This window comes from Amblyomma maculatum, chromosome 11, assembly GCF_055883805.1.
Source record: "Amblyomma maculatum isolate TAMU_Amacu chromosome 11, ASM5588380v1, whole genome shotgun sequence".
NCBI lineage: Eukaryota > Metazoa > Arthropoda > Arachnida > Ixodida > Ixodidae > Amblyomma > Amblyomma maculatum.
In genome coordinates, this window is record NC_139354.1 from 11,452,401 (window position 1) to 11,467,231 (window position 14,831).

Consider the following 14,831-nt stretch of genomic DNA (forward strand, 5'->3'; position numbering starts at 1 on the left):
CTCCACCGTGTGCGGCGCGTGTGTATATACGTGCCAAGCAAAACCAAACATTACCGTGCTCCCCTTGGTGCAGTCTTAAAGCTTGTCATTTCACCAAACATTGCTCTAAGATAAGCCACCATTTTTTTCGTTGGTCCGTGTGCTGCTGGTGCATACCAACTGCTGAGCTACAATTACAAAAGCTACAGAAGGGCAGCACCCTCTCATTATCATGCAAAACCAAAAGCATAGTGGAGCCTTTGTCGTTTGTCATTTGTACGAATGACAGTGTGACATTTGGCTGTCAGATCATGCTTGCCTTTGAGCTCAGCAAATCTGTTGATGTAAAGTGAACTCGCCACACGAGGTTAACATATTATTTCAGTAAATGCTAGCCTTATACTCATTGGGTACCCTGTGCAGACTTCATCTCTGATACAGTCTGTTCCCTTCTTGCATGCAAACTTTTTCTAGGCAAGATTCAGTTAAGCCTTGGTGTTGTGAATGCTTTAGGAAGTTGGAGAAAAGTAATTTGAGCCGAAACTTGCTGAGGCACATATGGCTATAAATATGTAAAAGGAGAGCAAAACAGGGGCCGTGACCTTTTTTAAGCTTTCAGGGAAGCAGCCTGTTATACTAATGCACTTTTTTCCCCTTCATTATAAAGGTGTTTTGAATATACCACCACTTGTATTCTCAAAATACTTGACCCAGTGGGGAATATTGGGTGGGGAGTTATCAGCGGAAGGTGCCTTTGTTTTGAAATGGGCTCTGTCGATGACAACTACAGCAACTGGTGGTAGTGGTGATGGTCACAATAACGAATGCTAGCAGCAGCTTTCTTAATGGAGCTGCTTTCTCCTTGGCAGTCATGAGCATAATGCCAGTCGATGCTAATCCTAATTTTGTGCTCTTTATCCGAAGGATGTACTCGGAGTGGCTTGTTCTTCCTGTGACCGAAGATGCCAAGGAGCGCAGTACGAGCGTGCTGCAGAAGTTTCCCTGTGCGGCAGGGCGCAATGTTGTTGCCGCTGTTCTTCACTCCCTGGCCAGCAACCTTGGCATCGGCATCGCCAAGTGTGAGCCGAGCACCCTGGTGTCCGACATCGAGGTCAACTGGTGCATGGAGGTGAGTGCCCGTGTGCATGGTATACAGATTTTAAATGATGCACTGGGTCTTTTTGCTGACTGATTAGTCCACTTCAAACACCATGCACTTTGTCAATTCTCACTAAATTCTAACCAGAAAAAAATTACTCAGTGAATTCGTTTTAAAATGCCTGAATATGCAGTGCAAAATCTGCATCCAACATCATAATTCAGTGTTCTCTTTGAAGGTACATATTAGGTCTTGCATTGGGAAGGAGTGCGGGGTGGAGATAAAGATAATTGAAGAATAGACGTGCAGTGTGGTCAGTACAATGTGGAGTAACTAGTACAAATCATATGCAATATGATGCAATGTAGTCCGATGCAGTACAGATTTCAACTGATAGGAGCAAGCAGGCTACAAGATTGCAGGAATAAAGGGGAAAAAATTCTAAAAAAACTATCAAGATCACTCATTTCCTGAATAGAAACAAAATGATGTATTATGTCTATTAGACACAAAACGTTATTTAAGGCTCATTACAGAATTTTGCTTCCTATATTTATGTGATCTGCAAATCTTTGTTCTGCATGTGAAGTATGCGGACAAATAAACCTTTGAACAAGTCTTCAAGAGTTGAGTGCTGAATGACAGATGAGATTAGTCAACATGGGCCTTAAGGACTACCGCCTGCATCATGGTTTTTTCTTGATTGAGCCAGAAAATACTTTCATACTCACAGGCAGTAAGCAGTCAATCACAATGCACTAATAATCTTCTCACGTATGCATTAAGCAGCCTGATATGCCTTGGGATGATGACTTGCGACTACGTCAGGTAGCTTACAACCAATATTGCAGAACGTTGAGAAACCTGGGACTCCATTTAGGTCATTTTCAACCTTCAGAGATAAGATAAGCCTGTTTGTAAATAATAAAAAAAGAAGGAAGTCGCGCTTTCTGTTCAGTGACTGCTGCTGAGGAAGTGAACTAAAATGAAAACATGTGATGATGGAAATTGCATGTTTCTTAAAAACAAATTCATACAGTTCTGTTCCATAATGCAAAATATACATAACATAATGAGGTGTGTGCATTTGCATATATATTTAATAAGTTTAAATTACCCCACTGTTGTTGCACAGTGGTTAGGGTGCTCAACTACTATGACCAGAGATGCGAGACCGAATCCCGGCCACGGTGGCTGCTCTTTGATGGAGGGCAAAAAGCAAGGCGCCCATGTGTGGTGCGATGTCAGTGCATGTTAAAGGACTATAGACACCAAATTTTGTTGGCATTTTTCTTTTTGTTATTGATGCGTAAGACATTCCTGCATAAGAATTGCCTCGTGGTTTTTGCCTATGACTGCTAAGTAATTTTTAATTGAATTTTCTTTTCTCGCCAGTCTCGGTTTCAGTTTCAGCAGCCAAGAGGTGGTTGTGATGTCACAATCAAGTCTAGGTCACGTGCAGCATGAAAAAACAGTTATATAATCGCTGACTCTTTATCTTTCGTGATTCCCGTCCTTTAGGAAAGCTGTTTTTAATGTTCTGGTGAATTAAAACAACAAAGGAATGATTATATCGCTATTTTATTCATCCCTCACGTCACCTATACTTGACTTTGACGTCACAGCCATCAATCAACTGTTGTTACTGAAAGTGGTGAGAAAAGAAATTCGATTATAAATTATTCAGCGGCTATAGGCGAATGTCATGAGATGATTCATGTACAGTAAAGTCTTACGCATCATTACAGAAGATAAAACACAAACTCAATAGTGAAGTGCCTGTACTCATTAAAGAACACCAGGGGGTGGAAATCTGGAGCCCTACTGTACGGAGTCTCTCATAGCCTGAGTTGCTTTGAGATGTTAAACCCCATAAACCAAACCGATAAGTTTAAATTACATCAGTTACAAAAATAAATACAGAAATAAATTGTGTATAATTGGCATATTAACTGATTAATTTACATACATGCTTTATGCATTCGTTACTTGCACTTAACAGTACCAGGTTCCCCTGACAGTTCTTACTTTGGGACCTTCTTCTGTTGTACTAAATTTTGCATATCCTACATCTATATGTTGTATATAAATAAAAAGTAAAGAGTGGGATGTAGACGTAAGCATAGTGGGTCGGAGGAGATATAATATAGGCTGTCCGGTGTAGCAGTACGGAATAGTGCCCAGCGATAATCGTGAAATGTTGTGGGCCTTTAAACCTGAGAATATTGAATTGCCTGTTTGACTGTGCCCAGGTCATCTGCTTTGGGCTGCGGCTGCCACTGGCCGAGCACGAGGCCATCAGGGACTGCGTCCACGTCTACTGCGAGTGGATGCAGGCTCTAACCCAGCCCAAGCCGTGCGTTCCCAAACCGGTCCAGGACGATGCCAACCAGTACTTCCGCAGGATGTTGAGGCACCTCTACAACCTCTTCGAGCCTCGTGAGGATAGTCGTAAGTTCACATCAGGTCTTTCAGTTTCCACTATGCATGCAACGGATGGAGGGTGCCGGAAAAAATGCTGTCAGTGGGCAGCCCGATGAGTCTGTGTCTACAGCAACGTGCAGAAAGCAGCTGTTAGGCGATGGCAATGGCAGCAGAACACAATAAACATAACAATAAAAGAGAACAATGCGAGATCACCTTGTACAGAGGCATGCCTCAATTACAGAAACAAACACTACAGGGGGTATAGCCGCTTCTCTGTGTCAACATAGTTGGTTTTAAGTTCGGTGGCAGAACAGTGCTACATGGTTTGACAAGTGGTGATAGGGTGTAAAAGTGCTGTACTTTACATAGCTATAGACACCAAATTTGAATGGTATTTTTCTTCTTGTTGATGATGCATAAGTCATTCCTGTATATTGATCCGCATGCAGTTCTACGACTGCTAAGTAATTTATAATTGAATTTTCTTTTCTCGCCAGTTTCAGTTTCAGCAGCCGAGAGATGGCTGTGACATCACAATCAAGTCTTGACATGCGGCATGAAAAACAACAATATAATCACTGATTCTTTACTTGTAGTAATTTCTGTTCTTGAGGCAGGCTGGATTTATTATTGTAGTGAATTCAAATGACACAGGAATGATTATATCACTATATTTTAATCCCTCACGTGACCTTGACTAAACCTTGATGTCACAGCCATCGATCGGTTTTTGAAACCGAAACAGAAGCAGGTGAGAAAAGAAACATGATTATAAATTATTCTGCAGCTATAGGTCATTAGATAGGCCATTATGATGTGGAAGTCTGTGTACAGCAATGTCTTAGGTATCATTACAAAAGGTAAAACACGAACACAAAAATTAGGTGTCTATACGCCTTTAAGCATAGCACAGCAACTCTCCAAACTTCTCCATATGTCTATGTATAATGTAATATAAGCTGTATTTTCCTAAATAGGGCAAGCTGTCTAGGTTGTGTTTATACTAAGCGCCTTTCATTTTTGGATAAAGTCTGATTTTACTCAATCTTTAAGCCCCGGCCATACTTCAAGAGGGTCAGGTTAAACCAAATTTCTACCCTGCTGAATCTCTGCGGAGTGTTGTGTGTGAAAAACCTAATTTGAGCCTTATTTCGACCTAAAAAAAATAAGACCCAGTTTTACCATTCAAGTTCAGACAAAAATAAAACTAAAAAACAAAAGGCTGTATGTATATTGTGTTTCATATTATATTTAAACCCTTCACTTCAATGGTACCAGGTGTCGTTTTGGTATAGAATGTTGAACTCACTATATAATGATACCTTAATGGCACAACTCAGCTGGTGGTACTTTAAATGATATCGTAATGACCGTGAAGAAAACTAACTACAGACTCAGCATAGCATTATGTATTTTGTTAGAAAAGTGTCCTGGCAACTCTGGGTGGAGCGCTACCACGATGGCAGATGATAACTTATCTTCATTTGGCTGCAGGTAACAATTAGCAATTTTGAAACCCAAACAGTCGAGCTCACTGCTTCCAGAAGTGTACTTGCACAGCTCAGGCGTCTATCCGGTGCCTAGTAAGTTGTCTGAGATTAGCTTTAGTGAACGCATCACTACCCCATTCATTGGAAGAAATCGGCAGGTCATCCATGTAACACAAGGCTCCTGTGTCGTGCAGGGATCCCGGAACATTTTTCATTAGTTGCTGAAACGCGATGGGGGTCATTTCAGATTGCAGGGTCTAAGCAGTTGAACTGTCTTTTGTCGTCAGGTGTGGTAAATGCCATTATGTCCTTTGATTGCTTAGTTACCGGAACCGGGAAGCAGCCATTTGCAAAGTTAAGCACGACAGTATGTTGCTGCTCGCCAAAAGAACACTGCCATGACTATAAAATGGTAGCAGCCCTGCTTTTTTTTTATAACCATCTTATGATTTTGAATCTTCTGGGAGGAATGGTTTTTAAATCCAATTTTCTCCCAGGTGGATATGCATTGGGCTACCATACAAGCGGACTTTTTCTGAAAAATGTGAAACTTGGCTATGTTGCTTTCTTTTGTCTTGCTTTTCAGACACTGACATGATCAGTCGCCAAGCTGTACTCTGTCACCAGGTTCTACGACGATTGCAAACAGTGGCTCAGGAGTCGACGAAAATCGAAAAAGAGACCTGGGACGAGATACTCCGCTTCCTTCTGGCCGTCAATGATGTCCTCTTGGCACCACCATCCAGGAAAGGTTTGAAACACTGGTGTTTCGATAGTTTAATTTTTTTCTTTATGCAGTGAATCCTCGGAGGCAGATTTTAACAGAGCTTGGGGGAGAAAAGTTGATGAAACGATTCTGAACTTGAGGGGACTTTTGTAGTTGAAGTCAAATGGTCTTAGTTCTGAGAGCTGTCTAGAGAACAAGAGACCAGAAAAGCTTCTACTGCTTGAACTGGTAGTGTGTGAATACTAGTAGTAGTAGGTCAGTTTTGCTAACAGCTAGGTTATGAAGAATTGCAGCGCCTGGAGTTTTGACAGGAATAGAGGAATATGATCATGTTTTACTGGTTGAAGTTTATGCACTGTGCCTAAAGGGTACACCTGTGTATTGCACACGATAGAATTGTGGTAAAGGCAGCAGTCAAGGGAAATCGATAAGGAAAGCAATGAGAGGGTAGTTCAAATGGGAAAGGAAGCAAAAATTGATACTATAATGAACTCAGAAACTGCTAGTTTTGGAATTTATCAAAACAACTCCCACTACTGCCCCCAATATGAAGCGGTTGCTACTAGCAGAACCGGTCTATAGTAAAGCCACTCGAGCCAGCAAAAATTTTTACTATATCAGTTGTTAATTATGACATGGGCCGGAACGTGCTGCCTGGTAATTAAACGGCTGCTTATTAAACAATTCCTGCAGGTTTATGAAATAAACACTTAAAAATACCTTCCATCCTTCTCTTATTGTCTTTCTATACTAGTAACTCTTCTTTTTATTCAGTTATCAGGGTTTATGCTATCGTTTACATCTTGTAGAAGTACCACTTTAAAATTAATACAACATGGCTATGAATATATTGAGAGTTTGATCTCATGTGAAAACCAAAGGTTTGCGAGCAGTAGTTGAATACACTTGAAACAGTCAACTGCGGCAAAACTGCCCACACCGTGCTTCCACACCTTGCCACCATTGCCTCGTGCATCGCGTCACCTTATGCTTCACACATTTGCCCTTTTTCATGCATTCCGTGCTTATAGCTGCCGTTTGCCTCTTTTACTTTCTCAACTGCCCGCACTGTCTTAATTCTTACTATGTTTGTAGTCTGGCTTGCTTTCTTTTTTCCCCTGCTTGCCACGTGGTTTGCCTTCACGGCTCGAAGGCCCTCGCAAAGCTGGCTTATCCCGGAAGCTTATGAGTTTGGTGGCTAGGCTACCTAAAAAATAGCAGATTTTTTTTATTTTTTTCGAAACAAAACAAAAAAAAAAAGCAAAAATTACCTCGCGTTCTTAGGTTGCGCGGATGACACGATGTTAGTTCATGGGGTATGTTGCCATGGCGAAACGCACTTTACTATAAGTGGCTTTTACTAAAAATGTATTCACTGCAAGCAAAATATATATATATATATATATGTATGCACAGTCATCTGTGGAAGACGAACTGGGATTATATCCAAGTTTGGTATAGCGGGGTTCTGCTGTAATAGATATTTTTTTCTATTCTCTTGTGTCACCCCGCCGGGGTGACGCAGTGGTTACGATGCTCGACTAGTGTTCCCAAGGATGCAGGATCGAATCCCGGTCTTGGCAGCCGCTTTTCGATGGAGATGAAAAGCAAGGCACCCATGTGCTGTGCAATGTCAGTGCACGTTAAAGAACCCCAGGTGGTCGAAATTGTCGGAGTCCTGTACGGCATCTCTCAGCCTCAGTCGCTTTGGCACGTTAAACCCCACAAGCCAAACCAAACCTTTTTTTATCATGTCGAATTGCAGTTGCTCACTCTGCACAAAGTTGTCACTATGCTATCTGTTGCAAAAGTTGTGGCTGTAACATTGAGTCCAATCCAAGCAGTTCATGCTAGGCAATTTCACATACTGCTTCAAATGCAGTTGAATCTCATTAATTCGAGCTCGCCTAGTGTTAACTGTAATTTTTGTTTGAGCTGGAACTTTTGCTGCTATCAACAAACATGAAGGCAGCTCTTAAATTTAAGAATCATATAATTGCAAGAGTTTTGGTGTCATTAAAGATTGATTTATTGAGTTTGATTTGTTTAGGCAGCAGCTGTGTGAAAGGGAGCAGATTATGAGTATGTTGAAACAGTAATTGCTTCATTGGTGAGAGATACAACCATGCTTTCTCTTTTTTGTTGATATTTTCCTTGTGGACAGATGCGTATACTAATAATACTCTTAAGACATTCTCAAAATTTATGTAGAAATAACAACCAGCAATTCATTCTTGTGTGCAAACAGAGTTTTCCAATTTCATATTGCAACTACTCACACATATTAAGCTGTGTGCATAATTGAAAGGAAGCTACAGGTATTTTTTTTTTTAGAGATTGAGAAACTCTTATGCCCTTGGCTAGCCATAGTGCAATGCTCGTGTGGACAAAACAGCAGTCTTGGAAACCTAATGCCTTTTTTTGCTAAACATACTTTGAAGAAGTTACATGATTGTCCCTTTGGCACATTATTTTAACACAATGAAATAAAAAAAAAGAATGCAGGTATAACCACATGTGGTAGTGAACATTACTGAGGACACAGATGAAGTCCAGCAGGTCTATGACTTGTCATTTCAAGGCTATTTAGTAATTAAGGAAAGAAGACCTCAGCCAGATGCACCAGGAGACAGATGGAGGGAGTGGAATTAGTTCAGGGGTCACTTGCTGATGTGGCACAGGAAAGGAATAGGTTTGAGATTGTCATAGGGTGATGGAACATTTAGTCAGCTCAGAAGTGGTGCAGGCAAGCAGGGATGCACCTGTATAATTCTGTAAATCATAGGGGGCAGAGGTTACGTTAAGGTGAGGCGTTGGAAGGCAGGTGAACATATCAGAAGATGGGTCATGCCTTCAGAATTACAAGTGGATAAGTCCAGTTTTTTTTTTCTTGTTTGCTGCTAACCGGCTGTGCATCCTCTGACCAGCTGTGCATCCTCTGACCAGCTGTGCATCCCTTGACTTGTACAGACGACATGGGCAGTCACATGTGCGAGCGCATCCTGACAGCATTGTTCGAGGTGTGGCTGCTGGCCTGCAGCCGCTGCTTCCCGGCACCCAACCTGTGGAAGACCTTCCGCGAGCTCTGCTGCACGTGGCGGCACCGTGGGGCACTCGTCGAGCAGTGGAACCGCATCAACTTCATCCTCACTGCGGCCATGTTGCGCCTTATGTACGGACACCACTACCCGGAGCTCAAACTGGGTGAGTTAAGCCCCATGCGTGCATTTGCTCTCAGCTTGCTTCTTCCCACTGGCACAGGACGGCAAATAAAGAAGCTCGTAACTGCGTGCATAGTTTGCTGCCATGGACACGCCATGGACACGCCATAGCATGGTGGTTTGAGTGTGCGCCTCATATGTGGGGAGGTTCTAGGTTTGATATCCAAGGTTGCCTGGTTCCAGTTGGTTTTTCAGTGGATACAAGCACTCCTTTGGCCTGGTGCTCGGCTCGGGGCTCCTTGGCTTGGCTCCTCGGCCAACTTCAAAGTTGGTCCCATTTCATATAGACCAACAACATACTACTACGGCACTTTTTTGGCAAAGTTGCTCTTGCATCACGAAAGAAACAAACAAAACAGTTGTTTCCGATTGTACTTAGTATGCAGCACGTAACAGCTAATGGGTATGGTGGGACCTTGCTTTTCTTTAAATTTCCAGCATCATGCTTCTCCTGTGCAGAGTTCGGAAAAAGAGCTCTGCCGTGTGCTACTGATTCTAATGAGCATATGTGTCATATTCATGTTGCAAAGAACTGCAGTTTTTCTTGACACTGCCATGCAGTAAAATAGTCTCTCTACATGCGCCCTTCACATAAGGTGGAGAACATCAACCTCTTGATGCCAGTGCAGGTTTGCGGGATGACAGGATTTCCTTGTGAATGGGTTTGTCATTTCATTGACGCTGTTTATGGCGCAGTCATGTGGGGCCAAAATTTTGATGAAATGCAATGGCCATGGAAACACCTGCACAAAGTGAGACAGTCTTGTTTAACTTTTGACATGGTATATTTCGTGCTGTGAATTATTTATATACATAGGTTACTAGTCGGTACCGTGAAGAGGGGCTCACTCAGGACCAGTGACACTCAACCCCACTCACTCGCACTCACACTTATGCCTGCTCCCATTCACCGCCACTCACTCACACTCACTGTCACTGTGAGTGTGACGTATATACCACTCATTCACACTCATGCCCTCTCCCAGTCATGGCCACTCACACCCGCACTCATGGTGACTCTCATACAAGTCCACTCACTCACACTCATGCCCATCCATACTCGCATCCACTTACGTCCACTCAGTCACACTCATGGCATGAGTGTGAGTGAGACGATATGAGTGCACTCATGAGTGAGTGCGCTGACCTATGTTTATTTAGTATTAATGCAGCGATGGATGAAGCAGTTTTCTAGTCCCGTCTTGCACAGTAGGAATGAGCTGTTGAGGAAACTGCAGTGACGTAGGATTAGTACTTTAAGATGGCTACATGTATAACGAAAACTGCGGGGATATAAAGGGGCTTGTACCAGTGTGGGTACGATGCCTCATGACACCGATACGGCTGCGTGAAGGCTGCCCGCTCATTGCGCTGAGTTTTCCAAAACGCATAAAATCTTCATTGGCTAACTATACATCTAAGAATGCTCCTTAACGTCGTTCACCACCACCACCTTCCATCAGCTTCCTTCATTCAATTACAAGCCTACATTTTTGTGCAATGCAGTTTTTGGCATTTAGTCCCTAAGGCTTTGTGTGGGGCTACAGGAATTCAATTCACATTTATCCAAACTCTAGGCCATGGTAGCTGCTCCTGTATGGTAAGGAAGCACGATAAAAAAGTAAAACAAAATGAGGTAATCAAATGTGATCGCCATGCAGATGAATTTACTAGGCTCCATGAAGGGCCTCACAAGGATTAGAGGTCAGCTTTAGTCGGACATTCAAGCTCCAAGTATTCATTTCTTCCCACCTTTTTTGCAGCATTGAAATCTGGTAAGTTTTCATTCATCCCTGCCCGGGTGAGGCAGAGAGGCCTTCACTGTGATTTGGATCGGTTTGGTGCCAGGACTGCTGTCTAAAGCCGATTCAGAGCCGTGCGTGACGTGTTGAACTGTCTTTATCATTTGTTGCTCCTCTCGTAGGCAGGCAAAATCTGGTACATTGTTGTTAACATCTGCCGTTGGTTTGCAGCCGTATTGTCTGCCGTGGTGAAGTCTCGGGTGAGTGGGGTGGGGCGAGTTCTCGCGGAAAAGCCAGTTCGGTTAGTGTAACACCAAGATTGTTGATTATAATAAAAGGTTAACTTCAAGGTATCTAGTGCAACGTTCGGGTTTTATTTATCTGTTTAAGCAAATTGCATACACTTTTTGGGTTCATACAGGTTCGTTACACAATGTCCGTGCCCCTAAAAACAAGATACACAAAGCAAATAGGTATTCAAACCAGGGATATTCGTAGTGGGGGGATAGGAAGGTGGCGGGTTGATATTGTTTAGATGCGGCATTGTGTTGTGAGAAGATAAAATAAAATAAATAAAATGCAGTGGCTAAAGCTTGGGCTGCACTCTCAAGAAATATGCTGCTTGTGCAATTTGAACGCTTGGTGACTTTTTCTTTTCGGCAAACCAAAATTTTGAGGCGGCGAGTGTCATCCCTCTCCTTTCCCTTGGGCCTCAATGGTTTGCACTTTAATGCGCTGTAAAGCGGGAATAAGGTCGGCACTCTCTCATGGTTCAAGAGTTTCACTTTTGAGCTCTGAATTTGGAATTTCATGCGTTTTCTTGCAGAGGAGGAAGTAACGAAGCTTGATAAGGGATTGCCCATCCCAGTTCAGAAAGACAAAGGCAAGTCTTCGCGAAAGAAAGTTACAGTCAACAATTGCATTTAACGCGGCCAGGCAGCACTGCTACTGGTCGAGCGCCCATTATTGCGATGTGCGTCGTGACTTATTTGTTAAGCTTAGAATCTCAGCATAACAATCGCACCTTGCTTTCTCTTGCAGCATCTAAGTCTGGTAGGGGCCTTTCTGGCTCAGCTCGCATGGAGAAAGGCAAGTAGCTGCAGAAAGAAGTCAAAGTGCTCAGTGCGATGCAGTTGAAGGAATGCTTGCGCGGAGGAGCTAATCCTAAAAAAAACTTGCGTAGTCTTTCACGTGCTCCACTTAAAGCTGTAGACATTGTCTTATTGCCTCACCTCCTCTTGCAGCGATAAAATCTGGTAAGGTCTCCTTCCAGTCCACTCGCAAAGTGAACAGCGAGTGAACAACTCGCTTTCCGATTATCTCGGTCTTAAAATGGAAAACTCGATCCAGGAACTTCAGGAGCTGTGTCTTGCTTTACTGCAATGTTTCCTGAGATGCCCGACGATGATTGGAACATTTGTCTTCCTTGCAGGGGCAGTCCCTGGTAAGCTATCACTGAGCTTGACACAAAAGGGCTAAGGTTACATGATAAATCTGATGTTTTTAACGTCTTGGGATGTGAAATGGGTGGTGAAAAGCTATTCGCTGCTGGAGTAGTTAAAATAGTGAACGAAATAGTAGTAGAACAGTTATTGAAAGCTACTCAAAGCCACCCATCAGCAGAGATGTTGCAATATGCTTCGGGGCTGTGATAAATGCTTTCAGGTTTTCGTTGGTAGACTGTTATGCGGGATTGCGAGTAAGACTTTGTCATCGCTTGCAGCAATGGCGTTTGGTAAGCTGCCATACAGCCAAGCCCAACAAAGCAAGTGTGTTGCTGGAAGTGGCGGTGGGGAACGGCTTCAGAACAGCCTAGGTTAGTGTAGTTTCTGGAGCGGTATATATACATACTCTTGCCAATAGCAGTTCCAAAGCTGGTGATTAGAACATTTTCGACGGCTCTGTTGCTGAGTTCCATACTTTACCATAATGATTAAAAGGTTGTTTTTAAAAATGTATAATGTCTATTTCGCGAAAGAGGGTATGGATTATTACAGATTGAGGTTCAATAACAAGAACAGTGAGATGCAAGAACAGGACTGGCATGCATGCGGTAGCAATTCCAGAGCCAATAAGTACAGCATCTGTTGTGGCTTAGGTGTAGGGTCCTTTAAACCTCATGATTACGGTTGTACTTCCTCCTTGCTTCATTACACCAATGGGCTCTAGCAAAGCAGCGTGCAGATAAGAATGCAGATGAGTCAGCAAGATAAGTTTTTCATAAGGAATGCTTAAAAAGTCGCTCAGGACTTTCTGTTTCTAAGACTGTTGTCCATGTTATATGTAATATATGCTATTCTACATCTGACCAGCACAGTGCCTCAGGTGCATTGTACAGCCACCCAAATCATTAACTGGCATATGGGACGACCACATTTGCTTTGATTCTGAGTCTTACAGAGGGCCTTGCTTAATATTGACCTCCCTACAAAAGGCTCAGGAGAACAGAAAAGGCGGCTGGTGTGCACATATTTGTGCGGCTGTGCTGTTTGTGATGGATGCGACTAGTGACGCCATGTCGTTTATTGCAGTGATGGGCTTGACTCAAGTGGTACACAGTTCACGCCAGAGAGGCAAGTGTTTTGCTGAAAGGCTCGCAGAGTAAGATTGCAGAACAGCCTAGAATATTGCGATATACTACGATTGCTTTAACAACGTCCCTGTATTTACTGCATCAAAGCCGTAGTACAGAACACCTACCCTGATTTTGATGCTCTGGTCTGTACTACAGGATTACGATTAAAACCATCTCTTGCAGTGGTGAGCTCCAGTAAAGCGGTATACAGCTATCCCAAGCAAGGCAAGTATTTTGCCGGAAATATAAGAATGCAGGATTGTTCAGTAGAACACAATGTCATGGCTTAGGTGTTCGTTCTATTCTTCACATTTGCAATTAAAAACCTCACTGTCTTTTTCAGTGGTGGGCTCTTTTGAAGGGGTGCGTAGCCGTCCATTCCGAAAAGGCAAGTCTTTCACTGAGAATGCTTGTGGCAGTAAGCTTGCCGAAAAGCTTAGTTTAGTTAGTTTGGTTCCAGAGGGCTGCACGCATGTGATAACACAAAGCTGGCTAGTCGAACGTAGCTTTGTTCCAAGAATGACGTGCGTCTGGTGGAAACTGCAAAGCTGATCACTGGAACACAGCTTGATTTCTGGACTGACATGTGGTAGCTAATACAAAGCTGACCAACAGAAGCACTGCTGTCATTTCTCATGTCTACTGTTCTCTTTCTCACAGTACAAGAATGTAATTAATACAATTTATAATATTCACTAAATGCGGAATAAGGTTCTGTTAAAAATGGTATGCTGCCTACTCCAGCAAGGCAGGTGCTTTGTTGCCTGGAACTTTTCAAGATTTGAACTGCGCAGCTAAGCTTGCATGGTTTCAGGGCAGATTTGTGCGCTTTAGAAATCTCGAGGCCAGCGGCACAACAAATCACAAAGGGGGTGCATTGTACTTTGGGATTATGGTTGTAAAACATCTTGTTTGTTTCAGCACTGGGCTCTGGTAAGCTGTCGTACAGCCCAGAGAAGCAAGGCAAGTGTTACTCCGGCAGCCGCAGGTTATATTTTTGCCTGAGGATTGTGGCTAAAACTGCGTTTTGAAGCCAAGGACTGCGGTTCATACCCCACCTTCTCTTACAGTGTTAAACTATCCTAAGCTGTCCAGTTCAGCTGAGAAAACTAAAGGCAAGTGCTTGCGTTAAGGCTTGCAGAGTAGAATTCTCATGTCACCCAAACTATAACTTCTTTATTCTGGCATGGTGGTTTAATCACTGTTCATTCAGCTGTAGAGGTCACACAATTGATTTTCATCCATGATAGTCGCATTGCGAGGAGCAATGCAAAAACCGCTGGGTGTTGAGTAGTATCAGTGTAGGTTAAAGGGACGGAACACTGGTATTTGGGTCCTGAATTTTTTTCGTTGCAATGAAAAGATTGATACCTAAAATGTTCTATTTCATAATGGTTTTGGTAGAAACGCTATAGAAAATTTTTACCGAGAATTTTTCTAAGTGCATGCACCCGTTTTTATGTAGTCTGATGCTGGAAACCATGAGCAGCGACCGCGATGACAACTGGTGGTCGACAAAAATGATGTACTGAAACCAAATATAGATTTTACTTGCCAGACATTAATTAGAC

General features: G+C 42.9%; 1 protein-coding gene across 9 annotated transcripts in view; it reads left to right on the top strand.

Annotated features, from left to right (window-relative positions):
* Positions 1-14,831, top strand: part of LOC146172859 (ral GTPase-activating protein subunit beta) — a 62,912-nt gene that overhangs the window by 920 nt on the left and 47,161 nt on the right. For all 9 annotated transcript variants that reach the window (XM_084583141.1, XM_084583146.1, XM_084583140.1 and 6 more), the window contains exons 2-5: positions 904-1,108; positions 3,331-3,529; positions 5,582-5,746; positions 8,693-8,926. In XM_084583141.1, the coding sequence (XP_084439267.1) occupies positions 904-1,108; positions 3,331-3,529; positions 5,582-5,746; positions 8,693-8,926 (803 nt within the window). The remainder of the gene's footprint in view (positions 1-903; positions 1,109-3,330; positions 3,530-5,581; positions 5,747-8,692; positions 8,927-14,831) is intronic.